Here is a 15535-nt window from a genome sequence, read left to right as displayed (position 1 = left end):
ATCACTTCCTCTTATGCGGTTACACAAGTTGTCTTAGAAACTAAGGAAACCTATGCTCTTTGGACTTGTGCTGGAACATTAAAATGTGCAACCTGGGATTTGATCATAAAACTAAAGTAACGAAAGCATTCCCTTACCGTCATGGCCACTGACTGCATGTTGAGGTCGCAGGGCGGCTTGAGGGCCTTGGGCCGCGTGGCGTACCAGTAGGTGGTGAGGGCGGCAAGGGCGCCCACGCCCATCAGGATGTTGGCGGGCAGGCTGTGCATGTACTGGCACACATCCTCCAGCTCTGGGATCTGCAGCTGTCTCAGGAGGTCCTGGGCTTGCATCTGCATCACGTCTGTTGTCTAGAGAGAATTGTGTAACTGTGTAACTACAGTGTAACACTTACATATCTGTAGTCTTTGGGCAGGAGGGAGAAAGAAGTTACATTTCCATCCCCTAGCACCCCCATCAATATATAAGAGATTAAAGAACAGCATAGGGGAAAGCAATAATCACCACAGGATGACTAGTGCTCGGTTCCTTTCTCCCACCCTGCACACTGAGGACATTTTGGGTGACATGTTTGACTGCAAGGAGCTTTGGTTGAGGGTAGAGCTACACTATTGCCAACTATCTTAAGCCCTTGGTTCTGCAAACATTAAAGTAGCAGGTACTAGTGAAAGTGGTTGGTCCTATTATTCTCAAATAGCTTCCTCTTTGTTGTCCACTCACCTACAATAACTAGACGTCTGAAAGCGACAGTAATAGTAGGCTTCCTTAATCTCATGCAATCTTAGACCAGTGCAGCTGACGGAAATAACACTAGAGGAAACCACTTCAGAACATTGAGACAGAGAGCCACAAATTTAATGTGAAATGTAAACAAGATGAGAGAGAAAGGGTTTAGTGCAACACCTCAAACCAAGGGAGGAAAATATAGCTCCTCGTATTATATTATTATTTTCCCATCGCCATACACTTGACTTTCAAACATAATGAATGCCTTAAGGGAGGCAATCTGACACTCAAAACAATCCTGAACACAGGTTTCCATGACAATATCAGCACACCGACACATGCCACATCTCGTTTTAGTGGGGAAGTAAGACATGGTGACATTTCCTGTTTGAAGTGTTTTGATAGTGAGCCCACTGGACTCCCCTCTTCCCTGCACACAAGGCCAGGGCCCTGTATAAACACTTCCTTGAAGTCTGCATTGTTCTCATAATACAGCACGGTTTAATTGATCCAAGCAAAGAGGGTGGGATTGATAGTCCAGGGCGTGATGCAAAAACTGTAAGGGGGTGTGGATACTTTCTACAGCATGGATCACCAACAAGAACCAGCCGCGGGTCGATTGTTTGAGCGGCTCGTCGGGGACTGGAGCATAAAAACAAATATTTTGTAAATTGCAAATTGAGCACGAAGCCCAAACAGTTATTTTAGTAAAACTTTTCAAACCTTGCTTACATTTGTATGCAATCTCGCTATTGAAGGTGGGAACACTTGGGGAGCAGATTACAAAATAAAAATAGATTCTGGTTTTGTTAAGTCTTGAGCAAAAAATGAAATTGCTAAAAAAAAAAAAAAATTATAACAGTATTACCTTCAGGAAGTATTTTATAGTACAAGGTTCTGAGGCTCTAGTCACTGTTGCCACATTGAGACCAGTGTGACCGTCACAGGTCACCTCAACATGTTCTCTCAATGTCAACATCTCTTCTGTCAATACAATAGTCAGCCAAACTGAATGTTGCATTACTTGTTTATACATCACCTTTTAGCATTAAAACCGTCAAGGGTCTTTAAAACTTAAGACTACACTTCTCATTTTAGTTCAATTGTGACAGAATATTTGACGAGCCTGTTGCTCTTAAGAGCTTTATAGGACAGAGGCGAGTTACCATTGGTAACTGCACTACAGTCTCAAAGAGTCTTCATCCTGTCCTCCCACAGCCTCCATAACAAATGGCACAATTATAGAAATCAGAAAGCGATAGAGAAACAGGTCACCCTATGCTCTTTGTCCCCAGACTGCCTGCCACTATTGATGACTGAAAAGGGTTAATTCAACAGGGTGATGGCTCAATTTTGACTTCCAACAGTGGCAGTCACATTTAGCCTAAAAATTCTCTAAATATAAAAGACTTGCTTCGTTCACATTTGAGTCAAAATTAGTAGGAGGAATAATTTCTAATCAAACTTTCACCTAATACTTCACCTGGTTATGAATCATGAGTCAAAAAGCAATTCATCACTTGAAATAGACCTTAAATTGACTTGAAATAAAGATTACGTCAAATGACAGATGCTGTCCTGAGGTTAAGCAGAGGTCTCATCACATTATTAAAACACTTCAGTACATACATTTCCACCCTTGGTACAAAAACCTGTTCAGTCTCTTGGCCCTTAAGCTGCTGCCCATAGGCCTTACATTTGACTTCACACTTTTTAAAAAATTATCCCTCAAGCAATATGTCCCAAGAGGCTTTGTTCTAACTTGATCCCTGCTGTCGATATCAGACCAGTAAAACATCACACTTGGAAGATAACTTTACGATCAGCAAATGGCTTACACAATTAATAACCAAATGTGCGATGCATAAGGTTTAACAGATAATTTGATAATGATAAAGGATGAAAGTGTGGCCCATATAGAAAGACCAAAATCAGTGTGTGTGTAAAGCCTGTTCCATTGACCAAAATTATGTTCCAACTAATCATTTTACATTAAGTTTGTCGCATCACACGACTTAACTTGCCAAATGAGATGACTACACTTGATCAATTCCAAGCATGAATACAATTACTAAAACTCCAGTTCATTGAAGCTGTAATACTAGGAACTAGGTGGCTAAATGCAGAGGTGACAAAAACCCTGAGATAGTCACATTATGCGACAATCATTGAAAAATAGCCACAAAAAAAAAGACAAAAGTAACTGCTTTGTATCTGTATATCATGCAGTAGAGGTACCTTTACCTTGTGTCCCTGAAGTAGTAGCAGTTGCTCCCAGAGGGGACTAAGCTACAGTAGACCTCACAACTATGAATAGTAGGGAGACGCCCCCTTTCAAACAGGGGGGGTTGCCTAAGCAACCAAAGTCTCAAATCAGAGACTGTTTACTTATAGCTAAACTGACAGCTTGGGGTTAGCTAGCCTAACTTGCTGATATATATCTGTCAAGTGACAGTGTGCCCAATTTGTGGTAAGCCATTGGGTGCATGCATTTGCTGATGTTTGCTACAACAGAGTTAAAACAAGGAGCAGCAACATTTCATCACGTTGTAAAGAGTCCATGTTACCGTGGAAATGGACTCAACCACACGTCTGGTCTTTAATGCCTGGCCATCTTCAGTCAGTCACTACATTAGAGTCATCACTACAGACCCTTGTTTGTTCCCAGGTTGTGTCACAACCGGCCCTGATCGGGAGTCCCATAGGGCGCTGCACAATTGGCCCAGCATCATCCGGGTTTGGCCGGGGAGGGGGGAAAATAGGCCATGAGTGTAAATAAGAATTTTATTAACTGGACTTCAAGTTAAAAAATATGAAATATATTTCTTTGTATTAAAACACGTATTATATTTATTTTAATGATGTCTTCATCCATTATCGTCGGTTACACGATTACTGTGGCAGCCCTAACCATGAAAGCCCCATCATAGTGATGAGGATTTAGTCCAGGATGTTAATGGCAGATCCATCACATCTGAAACATGTTAATTACGAAGAATCTAATCTCACGTAAACTGGCTCTTAGGTAGACCATTCCCGCACTGGTAGCTTGGCACACACACACACACACACACACACACAGCCAGTGACAGGGAAATGAGAGATTGTAACAAGGAAGAGGTAAATGTTGCTGTATTTACAGAACAACCTCCAGATATGGAACACCTTTTAGGTCAAACAAAAATGGTGGAATTCTTAAGACTAGGGCAAACAAGGAACAGTTTGTAACTAACTACAGCAGAATGCTCGATATACTTAAAACCATTGACATCTCCCTCTTGTTATCATTGTTTCCATACCAACTTGCTCACACTCAGAAGTGTGTGGATACAAGCGTCTGTATATGCATGTATATACTCCACACACACGCGGTGCATGTGTGCGCTCGTCTCATTCAGCTGGCCAGGGAGAGCAGGGAAGAGGGACACGGCACAGGCGTCACATGGCTTGGCTGGGACTCGTTTCCAGGCTAAAGGTAACCCTCTACTGCTGCTCTCCCTCCAGCCAGCCCCTCCATAATAGGCCTGGGAAGATGACAGGCCAATGGCAGTGCTCGGCCACCAGTCACCCCACTCAGCCAGAAAACGGAAGAGTGTGGGGGCCACAATCCAGCTGGATTTTGGACCCCCAGGCCCAGCTAAATAGAAAGTGGTTCAGTCATTTCAGGGCAAGTCAAGTGCATGAGTCAGACTAGCTAGGTTTATACAGAAACATTCTTGGAGATCCCCTGGATATGTGATGTTAAAGATAAGTAAAAGTAGCTAATAGAGTAGAGTATAACTTAGTTCCTAACTTGCTTAAAAAGAAGAGCGGTTAACCTAAGCCATGTTCAAAATATAAAATTGTAAAAACAGACTGGAATTCCAGTTAAATGGTAGGCTACTTTGAAAATGTGCAGGGCATAAACAAGTACTAAAGTTTTGAATATGCTGCAGCAAACAAAGTAGGCACATACAGGACAACTGTAGGGGATAAAACAGACAGTTTCCATGAGAAGGGAACTGAACAATATTTTAAGTGTTAGTCCCATATTTCATGAGCTGTAATAAAACAAAATGTTTATGTGCAAGAAAAGCTTTATTGCTCTCAAATTATGTGCACAAATTTGTTTACATCCCTGTTAGTGAGCATCCTTTGCCAAGATAATCCATCCACCTGACAGGTGTGGCATATCAAGATGCTGATGAAACAGCATGATCATTACACAGCACCTTGTGCTGGGGACAAAAAATGGCCACTAAAATATGCCGTTTTGTCACAACACAATGCCACAGATCTCCAATTTTGAGGGAGTGTGCAATTGGCATGCTGACGGCAGGAATGGCCACCAGAGTTGTATCTCTTATGGTTTTTCTTCCATAAGCCGCTGCCATAATTTTACCCCCTTTTTGGTAGTTAGTCTGGTCCTTTCACTGAAACTCCCGTACAAACTCGGGAGAGGCGAAGGTAGAGAGCTGTGTGTCCTCTGAAACACGCACACTGCTCCTTGACACAGAAGCCAGCCGCACCAATGTGATGGAGAAAACGGTACACCTGGCGACCATGTCAGCATGCATGTGCCCGACACAGGAGACGCTAGAGCGCGATGGGACAAGGACATGCCGGCCGGCAAAACCCTCCCTAACCCAGACGACGCTGGGCCAAATGGCTCTCCTGGTCACGGCCAGCTGCAACACAGCCCGGTATCGAACCAGGATCTGTAGCCGATGTCATTTTAGAGAATTTGGCAGTACATCCAACCGACCTCGAACACAAACCACGTGTAACCAGGCAAGCCCAGGACCTCCACATCCGGCTTCATCACCAGTGAGATCTGAGACCAGTCACTCAGACAGCTGACAAAATTGTGGGTTCTCACAACCGAAGAACTTCTGCACAAAACTGTCAGAAACCATCATGGAAGCTCATGTGCGTGCTCGCCATTCTCACCAGGGTCTGACCTGACTGTTCTTCGGTGTCATACAAGACTTCAGTGGGCAAATGCTCACCAGCGCACTGGAGAAGTCACATCACAGTTCACTCCCAGTTTCAACTGAACCATGGCGTCATGTGTTCAAGCAGTTCTCTGATGTCAATGTTGGGAACAGAGTGCCCCATAGTGGGGGTGGGGTTATGATATGGGCAGGCATAAGCTACAGACAATACCGTGACGAAATCCTGAGGCCGATTGCTGTGCCATTCATTTGCCACCGTCACCTCATGTATCAACATAATGCATGGCCCCATGTCGCAAGGATCTGTACACCATTCCAGGAAGCTGAAAATGTCCCAGTTCATCCATACAGACATCACCCATTGTATACGGCAGTGTGTTCCAATTAGTTATAATTTCTACCCATTTTTCTCCCCAATTTCGTGATAGTTACAGTCTTTTCCCATCGCTGAAACACCCCTACAGACTCAGGAGAGGCGAAGGTTGAGAGCCACATGTCCTGCGGAACAACCCTGCTAAGCCACACTGCTTGCTTAACCTGGAAGCCAGCCGCACCAATGCGACGGAGGAAACATCGTACAGCTGGCGACCAAGGTCAGCTTGCAGGTGCCTGACCTGCCACAAGGAGTCGCTAGAGCACGATGGGACAAAGAAATTCCAGCCCACCAAACCCTCCCCTAACCCGGACGACACTGGGCCAAATTGTGCGCCGCCTCATGGGTCTTCTGGTCACGACCAGCTGTGCCCCAGGCTGGGATCAAACCCGGGTCTGTAGTGAAGCCTTAGACCGCTGCGCCACTCTGGAGGCCCCAATATCCAGCAACTTCGCACAGCCATTGAGTGTGGGACAACATTCCAGTCCACAAACAGCCTGATCAACTCTATGCGAAGGAGGTGTGGTCACACCAGACACTGACAATATTTTTGTTCAGATCAGTATACCTTTTCATAAAAGTTAGTTCGCTATGATGTATACAATTTCAGAGAAAGCGCTTTCTAGAAACTCTAGAAAGCACATATCACAGGGCAATGATACCAGATCACATCAATGAGATCAGGACTAGAGATGATCGAACGATGTAAATATGCCATGTATACATTTTTTTTTATAACTGCGAGAACGCAGTGAGACATCCCATATCTGAAAAAGAGATTAGACTTGAAACAGTAACACTTCCTAAGAAGCTACTAGAAGTGCCTAATCTATCTATCTATCTATCTATATCTATCTATCTATATCTATCTATCTATATCTATCTATCTATATCTATCTATCTCTATCTATCTATCTATCTATATCTATCTATCTATCTATCTATCTATCTATCTATCTATCTATCTATCTATCTATCTATCTATCTATCTATCTATCTATCTATATCTATCTATCTATCTATCTATCTATCTATCTATCTCTATCTATCTATCTATCTATCTATCTATCTATCTATCTATCTATCTATCTATCTATCTATCTATCTATCTATCTATCTATCTATCTATCTATCTATCTATCTATCTATCTATCTATCTATCTATCTATCTATCTATCTATCTATCTATCTATCTATCTATCTATCTATATCTATCTATCTATCTATCTATCTATCTATCTATATCTATCTATCTATCTATCTATATCTATCTATCTATCTATCTATATCTATCTATCTATCTATCTATATCTATCTATCTATCTATATCTATCTATCTATCTATATCTATCTATCTATATATCTATATATATAGCATGGTGGTGCAATATGCAGTATAAGACAAATGCATTATAAACATGGAAAAGTACAGTATGTCTTACTAAAAAAAGGAATGATAAAATATTGAACATAACCACAGTTTAAACCTCGTGTTTCCATCTCACACCCAGTCAAACTCAGATCTAAAGACACAAAACACATTGAATGGAAAGTCTCCATTGAGTAAGCTTATGTTCAGGAATGAGCATATTCTGAACCAAGTCAACTCCCCTGAGACAGACCAACAGGTAAACTGACAGGCACCACACCTGGGTTCAAATATATTAACACTTTTGAGAATTTGATAGTCTGCCTGGAGTGCCAGATGGGCATGATTTGAAGTTTTGGGGCTTTTCTATTAGTTTATCAAGCCAGGCAGGCTCAAACGGGTACAGATTTAAATTATTTTTCAAGTACTTGAAACCCAGGTCTAAAAAGGCACGCATACACACCAACACACCTCTCCAGTCTAGGCTTGCTTCAGATGGAATGGGCTAGGCATTGTCACTCCCTAGGCCTGGTCCAGAAACACAAAATCCCTAGTCTTCTAAAGAATTCTGTTAACTTTAGCTTTAAGCTGCTAAAGATGTGCGAAAGCAGCGTTCTAGCCCAGTTTGTTGTTTACAGTTAGAAATGCCTAGAGGGCTTACACTGTCACAAAACCAGCTAATCCACTTCTAGATACAGTGTATTCAGTGAAGTGGGACATTCTGAACCTTAAAATTGCAGATATAAAATCTTATTCAAATAGATCACTAGTGAAATCAATGCACTTCTGTAACATTGCACCCTCCTGAAAAGCCCCTCCTAAATTCACCTTGAATTCTCAGGACCAAAGCCACCAGGCTTCGTCTCAGTGATAAAGACCATCAATTGGAAGAAAACGTCAGCAGCACCATCCCTGTAGCATATTGATTCACTCCTGAATTAGCACAGTATGATACCCTAGCGCAACAACCTTTGGCATACAGAAATACCCCTCAACTCACTATTTTTATTTTACTGTTGCTCTTTAATTACTTGTTACTTTCTTATTCAGATTTTTTATATTTTTAACTGCACTGTTGGTTAAGGTCTCATAAGTGAGCATTTTACTGTAAGGTCTACCAACACCTGTTTGTATTAGGCGCATGTGACTAATAACATTTTGTTTGAAACTGCCATGCACTATTCAGTTATTGAATAGGCTGTGTTCACGTGAGTGTTATGATTTGTTAAGCACAGATGCCTCATTGATAATTCAACATTAGCTACAAATAGCCCTGGAAGATGTTGTGGTAAAGGGGCAGGGGGATTGTAATTCTATTCATAAAGTTGTTAACATATGACACACACGTTGGGGAAGCCTAACAGAATGACCTCCCTGCTCCCTTTCAGTGAAATAAATCTAGACTAGCGTGACTGAGGTGGCCAGCTGTGGACTGAGTGTAGGGTGCGGAGGAGGTGGAAGTTACTGCCAAAGGATCAATCTGCGATAATTAGCTCCACACGGACGCAGTGTCACCTCTCACCCTCAATTCCCACTCCGCTTTGTACACAAAGGTGACTTGTGGGAGGGCTGCTTTCAGGACACCAGGTGACCCCTGAGGAAATCAACCACGCTCAGAAACATGTCCTCACTGTACAGGGTCATATAGAATTGGGACATTGGGAGGGACAGGGTGAAGTGGAGCCAAGGTTGTCCGCACTGCAGGTATGGCTTGGTGACTGCAGCCTCTCAGCCCTGTCAACAGGACCTAATGACAGTTAGTACCCTTAGCCCAGTCCCAGATCTGTTTGTGCAGTCTTTCCAACTCTTATGTTCATGCATAAATGTAGCGCAAACATATGGGAACAGGCTTTATTAACCTACCCATAGTCTGTCAAGACTCCATGAGGCTCGGACCATCACTCTGCACTGCAGAGTCAACCACTGTTAGTACTGATGGTGCCACAGTTTTGAATTTTGGGATATGAGCACCCAAAACGAAAGAAAGTACAATCCTTTTATTTGCCAAGATCCATCATTCCCATTTACAAACAAAACCAGGGTCAGCACATTTAGATTGCACCTAAGAATCTGAGTCTGGGCTATGAATCCTAAAAACATGGCAGAGGAAAATTAATACATCAGACCCAATTTTCACCTCGTTTAATTTTAAACTGCATGTGTGTTTGTCAAAAAGCCATTTATAATCATGATCATTAAGAGAATACTAGCTTTCGCTACGCATCGCTCTACATCTAGCTTCATAAACAAAGGGTCAAACCTGCTGTCTTTTCATTCAAATAAAATGTAGGGGTGCAAAGGTTTACTAGATGCATGTGTCAGTTCATTAATAGTTTGTGTCACGGTTCGGTTGATACCTCAGTTCAAAAATACATAGTGTTACAGGATACAATTTGGCATCCAGTGGTGAACCAAATATTTTATTTATAGCCATTTTTTTTTTACATCAACGGTTCACAGCACTCTGGCTACGCATAACCGAAAATAACTTCTGGATATCAGAACAGCGATTGCTCAATTTGAACTGGAAGAGGCACTACAGAGGGTAGTGCACTACAGAGGGTAGTGCACTACAGAGGGTAGTGCACTACAGAGGGTAGTGCACTACAGAGGGTAGTGCACTACAGAGGGTAGTGCGTATGGCCCAGTACATCACTGGGGCCAAGCTTCCTGCCATCCAAGACATGCATAATAGGCTTTGTCAAAGCAAAACACCCCCCAAAAAATGGTCAGAGACTCCAGTCAACCAAGTCATCGACTTTCTGCTACAGCACAGCAAGCGGTACAGGAGCACCAAGTCTAGAACCAAAAGGCCCCTTTTAACAGCTACCACAAAGCCATAAGACTGCTGAACAAATAATAAAAATGGCCACCGGACTATTTACATTGACCCCCCCCTCCATTTCTTTTGCACACTGCTGTTTATCATCTATGCAGCAACTTCACCCTTAACTACATGTACAAATTACTTCGACTAACCTCTACCCCCACACTGACTCGGTACCCCCTGTATATAGCCTTATTGTTTTACTCTAGTTTATTTGGTAGATATTTTCTTAACTATTATTGAACAGCACTGTTGGTTAAGGGCTTGTAAGTATGCATTTCACGCTAAGGTCTAAACCTTACCGTATACATTATTCGGCACGTGACAACTTAAGTTTGATTTTCTGATGCCAATGTGGCTATACATTCTGTATTTACAATTCTATAGTCCCTATAAAAATTCCCGCAAACATTTTAAATCACCACGCCATTATACTGAAATGCTACAAACTCAATACTTTCCATCAATGGTTAAATTGTTTTAAATACCCTTAATCTCAGTTTTAGCTCATTTAGCCGTTTAAAGAAAGTTTAGCACCAACTTCCCGCTCAACGGAGTGGGGCTCTCAGTAAAAGTAACGCCTGCCAAAGACAGGCAGAGCAGGCGGATCGCAGCGGTGAGGCAGTGCGCCCTTGGCCCGGTTCCACAGAGTGCGGTGAGAGAGCTCCGTAATCTGTAGTAGAAAATGCTAGATTCTCATGTGAGATACTCTGAACATTTGAGACGACAGCGAGAGAGGACCAAGAGTTCTACCCCACACCACAAGCCTCCATTTCCAGATTTCCTTGAATGGCTTGGTATGAATGCTGTCATTGTACTTCAAAGCTGACAGGACAAGAATCCTCCAATGCGCCACATGATAATCACAGATTTGTAGAGTGGAGAAATTAGTCTGTGAGTCGCAGCAACCCGTGTTACAGCATTGCGTTGTGACTTAAAAACGTATGGCAAACAAGGTAACGAACCAATCAACGCCACGCACAAGGACTACTTAATTTACACAGAAATTGTTACAAAAATACATTTACTGGAAGAACTGTGCCGATGCAGTTTGGTAAAATCCCGTGACCATGTTTCCCATAAACTCTTAAATATCTGCTCCAAATTAAGAAAAATAAGTCTGCAAAAAGAATGACGTGTCAGCTATTAGAGTTATTTTTTAAAATTTAACTACAAATAAAATGGCTTTTGTTAATTGAATTGGGACCCTGATCTATACTACACAGAATTTCATTATGATGGCTATGAATGCCATTCTCGTCATTTCACCTTTATTTAACCAGGTAGGCTAGTTGAATAAGTTCTCATTTACAACTGCGACCTGGCCAAGATAAAGCATAGAAGTGTGAACAGACAGTTAGACATGGAACAATGAACAACTCAATAAAAAAAAGAAAGTTTATATACATTTTCCAAAAGGCATGAGCTAGGTGAATAACAATTTTGCAGATTAACCCTGGAGTGATAAATGATCAGATGGTTATGTGCAGGTAGAGATACTGGTGTGCGAAAGAGCAGAGAAATAAATAAAAACAGTATGGGGATGAGGTAGGTAAATTGGGTCAGTTTTACGGCGTGCGAAGGCTTTGCGAAATAGAAATCAGATTCTAGATTTGATTTTGGATTGGAGATGTTTGATAGGAGTCTGGAAGGAGAGTTTACAGTCTAGCCAGACACCTAGGTACTTACAGATGTCCACATATTCTAGGTCGAAACCATCCAGGGTGGTGATGCTAGTCGGGCGTGCGGGTGCAGGCAGCGAACGGTTGAAAAGCATGCATTTGGTTTTACTAGCGTTTAAGAGCAGTTGGAGGCCACGGAAGGAGTGTTGTATGGCATTGAAGCTCGTTTGGAGGTTAGGTAGCAGTGTCCAAGGAAGGGCCAGAAGTATACAGAATGGTGTAGTCTGCATAGAGGTGGATCAGGGAATCGCCAGCAGCAAGAGCAACATTGATGTATACAGAGAAAAGAGTCTGCCCAATAATTGAACCCTGTGGCACCCCCATAGAGACTGCCAGATGACCAGACAACATGCCCTCTGATTTGACACACTGAACTCTGTCTGCAAATTAGTTGGTGAACCAGGCAAGGCAGTCATTAGAAAAACCGAGGCTACCGATAAAATATGGTGATTGACAGAGTCGAAAGCCTTGGCCAGGTCGATGAAGACGGCTGCACAGTACTGTCTTTTATCGATGGCGGTTATGATATCGTTTAGTACCTTTAGCGTGGCTGAGGTACACCTGTGACCAGCTTGGAAACCAGATTGCACAGTGGGATTCGAGATGGTCAGTGATCTGTTTGTTGACTTGGCTTTCGAAGACCTTAGGCAGTGCAGGATGGATATAGGTCTGTAGCAGTTTGGGTCTAGGGTGTCTCTCCCTTTAAAGAGGGGGATGACCGCGGAAGCAATCCAGTCCTTGGGGGATCTCAGACGATATGAAAGAGAGGTTGAACAGGCTGGTAATAGGGGTTGCGACAATGGCGGCGGATAGTTTTAGAAATAGAGGGTCCAGATTGTCAAGCCCAGCTGATTTGTACGGGTCCAGGTTCTGCAGCTCTTTCAGAAAATCTGCTCTGGATTTGGGTAAAGGAGAAGCTGGGGAGGCTTGGGCAAGTAGCTGCGGGGGGGGCTGTTGCTGTTGGCAGAGGTTGGAGTAGCCAGGAGGAAGGCATGGCTAGCCATTGAGAAATGCTTGTTGAAATGTTCAATTATCATGGATTTATCGGTGGTGACCGTTTTACCTAGCCTCAGTGCAGTGGGCAGCTGGGAAGTGCTCTTGTTCTCCATGAACTTTAGTGTCCCGGAACTATTTGGAGTTAGAGCTACAGAATGCAAATTTCTGCTTAAAAAGGCTCGCCTTTGCTTTCCTGACTGACTTCGTGTATTGGTTCCTGACCTCCCTGAATAGTTGCATATCGCAGGGACTATTCTATGCTATTGCAGTCCACCACAGAACGTGTGTGCTGGTCAAGGGCAGTCAGTTCTGGAGTCAACCAGGGGCTATATATGTTAGTTCTGCATTTTTTGAACGGAGCATGCTTAACTAAGATGGTGAGGAAGTTACTTTTAAAGAATGACCAGGCATCTCCAACTGACGGGATGAGATCAATGTCCTTCCAGGATACCTGGGCCAGGTCGATTAGAAAGGCCTGCTCGCAGAAGTGTTTTAGGGAGCGTTTGACAGTGATTAGGGGTGGTCGTTTGACTGCGGACCCGTAGCGGATACAGGCAGAGGCAGTGGTCGCTGAGATCCTGATTGAAGACAGCGGAGGTGTATTTGTTTACAGATTTAGAGTTGTACCTAGTGGGTTCCTTGATGATTTGTGTGAGATTGAGGGCATCTAGCTTAGATTGTTAGACTGCCAGGGTGTTAAGCATATACCAGTTTAGGTCACCTAACAGAACAAATTCTGAAGATTTTTTTTTTTAAATTAGAAGTACGAACTGTTTGGGTATGGACCTGGAAAGTATGACAGAACTTTGCAGGCTAACTCCTCCCCCTTTGGCAGTTCTATCTTGACGGAAAATGTTAGTTGGGTATGGAAATATCAGAATTTTTGGTGGCCTTAAGCCAGGATTCAGACACAGCAAGGACATCAGGGTTGGCAGAGTGTGCTAAAGCAGTGAGTAAAACAAACTTCGGGAGGAGGCTTCTGATGTTGACATGTATGAAACCAAGGGTTTTTCGATCACAGAAGTCAACAAATGAGGATGCCTGGGGACATGCAGGGCCTGGGTTTACCTCCACATCACCCAAGGAACAGAGGAGTAGGATGAGGGTGCGGCTAAAGGCTATCAAAACTGGTCAGCGGAGGTAAGCCCAGGCACTGGGTGATGATAAGAGAGGTTGTATCTCTGGACATGCTGGTTGTAATGGGTGAGGTCACCGCATGTGTGGGAGGTGGGACATAGGAAGTATGAAGAGTGGAATTAGGGGGTCCATTGTAAACTAAAACAATGATAACTAACCTGAACAGTATACAAGGCATATTGACATTTGAGACATACAGTGAGGCAACACGAGACAACACAACCGCAGGTAAAATGGCGATGACTAGGCAGAGCGGGTTGGATTAACTACACACAGCCTGAGTTCATGGCAGTGGCCACTATATCCAATCGGTAGCAGCGGTGATCCGGTGCCAAGGTCCAGAGTTTACAGCAAGGAACCGGTGGAGTTTTGAGCTTGAGCAATGCATGAGTGGGGTTCGGGTGAAAAGCTGAATAGGCCGGAAGGTGGGCCTCAGGGAATCGCTTCGGTACTGGGTGCCACGGTGAGTGAAAGCTAGCTGTGAAGGTCAGAAGTAGTGGTCCAGGGATTACGGCAGGAATCCGGCGTTGTGGAGAGACAGTCCGATATTGGTAGACAGGCGAGTATTATCCAGGCTAAAAACAGGGTTGGTATCTGTGCAGAACGTAAGACACTAGCAGTGGCTAACAATGACTAAATAGCTAATTAGCTGGTTAGCTTCTGGAGATTCTTGAATGTGTTCTAAAATTGAAAATAATATTGATTCCGTATCACATTGGGTGAGGCAAGTTACCGGAAGGTATAATCAAATAAAATAAAAATCGAGAAGGGTCTTCACTGTTACGCCATCTTGGACATGTATCCTAAATAGGTACACCAAGCTAGAAGTAGGCAATATCCCCTTTGCATATGTGGGTATTATTCTACACATTCTGTATTATTTTAATGAGCGCCACAAAACAGAATTGTTGGTCCGGACCAAATCTGTACCAATCTTTGATGTCCAAACGTGTGACTTCTAAGTACAGCACAGTAGAGCAAAGCAGAGTATACACACAGTAGTTTAACCCACTTGTGTGCTCTAATGTGTGCTATACGAGACAGTACAGTACTAAACCCTTTCCTGTACTCTGCTTCACAATTCTCTACTTTTCTTTACGGTACTCTGCAAACTTGTGAAACAGACATCTATTATTGTTTCAGATTAGGTCCGGTCCAAATCTGAATGGACGTCTGTTGGACCAAATGAAGGCCGGTCCTGACGACTGTGGACGTTAAAAATCAAGGCCAGGGCGGATTGACCAAATTTTAATGTCCATGGACATCCGGTGTCAGTCAGTGCTCAGTGGGTGAGGATGCTGGTTAAATGGAAAGGGGCTCATGGGAGGACTACAGTCTACACAATCACAATAAATCCATTATTTATTTTAGGAAAGGTTTAAAGAAACTAGTCCATTTCAGAAGAACAGAATTGCATATTCTGAGTTTAATTTATGTTAGGCCCGATCTGGCTGTGGGCTACACTAGTCCATTTAGCAGACAAGGTTTACT

The 15535-nt window shown here is 43.1% G+C and overlaps 1 protein-coding gene across 2 annotated transcripts in view; it reads right to left on the bottom strand.

The window, feature by feature from the left end:
* The window catches only part of LOC124001534 (long-chain-fatty-acid--CoA ligase 1-like), a 44948-nt gene that overhangs the window by 22569 nt on the left and 6844 nt on the right, over nucleotides 1-15535 (bottom strand). The window contains exons 1-2 of one of the 2 annotated variants that reach the window (XM_046308386.1): nucleotides 2971-2998; nucleotides 138-350 (exon numbers count right to left, since the gene is read on the bottom strand). In XM_046308386.1, the coding sequence (XP_046164342.1) occupies nucleotides 138-338 (201 nt within the window). In that variant the 5' untranslated portion in view covers nucleotides 339-350; nucleotides 2971-2998. Of the gene's footprint in view, nucleotides 1-137; nucleotides 351-2970; nucleotides 2999-15535 lie in introns of those variants that run through there. The other variant, XM_046308385.1, reaches the window with a different exon arrangement.

The sequence above is a fragment of the Oncorhynchus gorbuscha genome, linkage group LG17 (genome assembly GCF_021184085.1).
Source record: "Oncorhynchus gorbuscha isolate QuinsamMale2020 ecotype Even-year linkage group LG17, OgorEven_v1.0, whole genome shotgun sequence".
Classification (NCBI taxonomy): Eukaryota; Metazoa; Chordata; class Actinopteri; order Salmoniformes; family Salmonidae; genus Oncorhynchus; species Oncorhynchus gorbuscha.
Note: the sequence above shows the minus strand (reverse complement) of the source record. Positions and strands in the feature narration are given on the sequence as shown.